General features: G+C 39.7%; 1 protein-coding gene across 1 annotated transcript in view; it reads right to left on the bottom strand.

Annotated features, from left to right (window-relative positions):
• LOC111875689 (probable phospholipid-transporting ATPase IIB) overlaps nt 1-1,857 on the bottom strand; it is a gene marked incomplete at its 5' end in the record, with an annotated part of 46,106 nt that extends 44,249 nt beyond the window's left edge. Inside the window, 1 exon segment of the mRNA XM_033750175.1 lies at nt 1,677-1,857. Coding sequence (XP_033606066.1) covers nt 1,677-1,857 — 181 coding nt within the window.
• Between the last annotated feature and the right edge of the window lie 1,553 nt (nt 1,858-3,410).

Here is a 3,410-nt window from a genome sequence, read left to right as displayed (position 1 = left end):
CTTGCATTGGCACAAAACAGCAGCGTGAGACGGTCTTTCATTGGCTTCTGGCTGAGCAGTGCATTATCCTCTGCTGTTATATAGGTTTGCTTCGGCATCTTTTTCCAGGAGAGACCCATCTCATCACAATTAAAAACCTGTTGCGGCAAGTAACCCTCAGAATCTACGAGCTTCTTGAAGTCACCGATGAAATTCTCTGCTGCCTTTGTGTCAGAGCTTGCTGCTTCACTGTGCCTTAAAACGCTGTGGATGCCAGTTCTTCTCTTAAACTTCTCGAACCACCCACGGCTTCCCTTAAATGCTTCTTCTTCGGCCGTTGATGATCCTGGCGTCTTCCTAATGAGGTTGGTGAAAATCACTTTCGCCTTCTCACAAATGATGTTCTCCTTAATAGTGTCGCCTTGCAATTGCTTTTCTTTTATCCATATGAGGAGCAACCTTTCAACATTGTTGAGAATACGTAACCGTTGCGTAGATATTCTTGTCACTACCTTTGAAGCATCTATCTCCTTAATCATGTCCTTGTTCTTGAGGATAGTGCAAATCATTGATGTAGACCGATTGTATGTGCGTGCTAGATCAGCCACGCTCACACCTCGTTCTCGCTTTTCAATGATTTTAAGTTACATTTCTACGGTTATTTTTATTCTGTTATGGATGTCTTTTTGCGGCTTTTCCTTCAGGGACATTTTTGCAAGGGTTATTAAACTTTGCACAAAAAAATTACAAATAATACGTCTGAACACAATTTTGGAAAAATGTGTGATCACAAGCGACACTAAGATGCTAGCGGAACGAGTGCTAAACACAGACTGATGTAGCAAGCGCACAATCCTGGACTTAAACTCGTGTCACTTGTTATGTGAAACGTCACTCATTAAGCGAGTATTTTTTTTTACAATTTGTTTTGCTCGCGAATTACTTGTTATATGACAGGTGCTCGTTAAGCAAGGTTCCACTGTATTTGTTGATACACATGATTTACTCATTTTTCCATGTCCTTGCTGTCAAATTATCTCTTACCCTACAAGGTATTTCACTCCACTTTGATTTAGTCTATAATTTTCAGAGATTAACGATTACTTGGAAGAACACAGAAGCTACAGCAACACAACATTATTCACAAAAATGTTCCCTTCTGTGTTGAATGAGTTTGGAATTTGTGTAGTAACCAAGTGACGCATGTAAAATGCAGGCAAATTCTTAAATATAAACTAATACATCACACAGCTGACACAAAGCATTTAAAAAAATGGAACTTAAATGATGGCTTCATTGCACTTACATGTAACTTCTCAAAAGTATACACATTTTTTTACCTATTTCTTGAGGGCATGTCTGGTGTCCCTAACAGATTCTACAAGTTCTGCCCACATCATCTTTATTTAATCACCATAACAATATTGGGCAACGCATAACAATTCTAATACTCCTTACATCATTTCTTTAGGCCCCTAAACACTCTGTTCTTCAAGATTCTCAACCTGTCTTCTGCCCTCAGACTGGGAGACAAGTTTTATTCCTGAAGGAAGGAGATGCTTCACATCTAGCTGTAAATAACTGTTTAATTCCTCAATGTTCAAGCACATGTGAAATGAGAAGCTTCTAGTCTAGCATGAACAGCATTAAAGGTTCACTTATCACTGGTACATGTCAATGTATGTGCATCTCCATACCTTTGTCAGTTGGTTAATTTCCATGTCGAGCAGTCCCACTTTACTGCGTGGCTGTGAATTGTTCATTACACTTCTCGTCTCACAGCCAGTATACACGACCACACCCAAAGCTGAACCCGACGCAACAACACAGTTTGCCCAAAGTGTGTTCTCAACATCCAGACTGTCTTCACTTTCACATCCATCATGCTGCAATGAATATGAGCATTTAAAATTTAATATAGTATTCATGAAAGAACAAGGAATGAATGTCATTAGACAAGATGGTAAAATCTGAAGTCTTCTGAATGACACTTCTTCAGCTTGTGGAATACAGTTGTTCCATGGTTTGAAAGATATTAGTGGGTGATGAGCAAGGCTATTTAAAGAATTGGAGCAGGTGAACTGGCCATTTTCATTCAACGTGCGGAGTTACATCTAATTTTTTAATGTCATCATGGAAATCTGTAAGGGTAAAAAATAAATGGTAGACTAACAATGGGACAAACTCCTATTCATACACAAACTTTACCCAATTCACTGTAAACAAGGAATTTTCAAAAAGTTTCCATACTTTTTATTTTACATCTCTATTTTCTTGATGATTACAAAAACAAAATACATAATTTTCCTACATGATCACCATACTTTTCAACACATTTCCCTCAACATCCTACCAACTTCTTCATGCCATCATAGTAGGAAGTCCCTGTCTGTACATGTAGCCAATGATGCACCACGTTCTTTATGTTCTCGTCACATTGACATCTTCTCCCTCCTACAGCTCCTTTAAGCAGTCCGAAAAAGTGAAAATCAGACAGTGCCAAATGTGGAATGTTAGCAGCATGTTCCATGACTTTCAATTTCAATTTCCTGAGGGTTTCCAAAGTGTGGGTTGCAGTATGGGGACAGGCACTGCTATCCAACAACAGGACTCCATCTGACAGTCTCTCTCTTCTTTTTTCAGAGTGGATTACAGGCTCCAGCCCTCTCTGAAGCATGTCACAATAGGTTGCACTTGTGACAGTTGTTCCATGTTCCAGGTAGGTCTCAATAGGCTCTTGAGAATCCCAGAAGATGGTCAACATCAACTTGCCTGCATCTTGAATTTCTATGACATAGATGATGGATGCTTCCATGGCATGTTCTTCTGCTTGGTTTCTATTTGATATTGGTGAACTCAGGTTTCATCATCTGTGACAATCTGTTGCAGAAAGCTGTCACCTTCTTCACGATAATGAACCAAGTGGTGGGAACAAATGTCTAAGAACATGCTTATGCTCATCTGTCAGTTCTGTAGGTACCCCCCACCTGGCACACTTTATGGAACTGAAGGTTATCATGCATCACAGAATAGGCAGATCCAATGCTGATATTCAGTTGTTTCACAATTCTGTTTGAATGAATCATTTCCCTAGCTCTTTCTTCATTCTGTGCAGTTGTGGCTGTGGTTGGACGAGACCAAGTGCTCTGCATTAGTCACATTCTTATGGCCTTTTTTAAACATTTCAATCCACACACATAGCTCTACGAGAGAGAGCACTGTCCCCATACTGGGCACACATGCAATGATGAATCTGCCTACCTGGTACACTTTCTGCTGACAAAAAACCAAATCACAGGTCACTGCAGCAGGTCCGGAGTTCAACAAAGAGAATGTTCATCTTTTTTTTTTTTTGACATGAAGGGGATTGTTCACTGTGAATTTGTTCCTCCTAACACTACTAACAACTCTTACTTTTACTGTGACATTTT

Source organism: Cryptotermes secundus, unplaced genomic scaffold (genome assembly GCF_002891405.2).
Source record: "Cryptotermes secundus unplaced genomic scaffold, Csec_1.0 scaffold449, whole genome shotgun sequence".
NCBI lineage: Eukaryota > Metazoa > Arthropoda > Insecta > Blattodea > Kalotermitidae > Cryptotermes > Cryptotermes secundus.
Note: the sequence above shows the minus strand (reverse complement) of the source record. Positions and strands in the feature narration are given on the sequence as shown.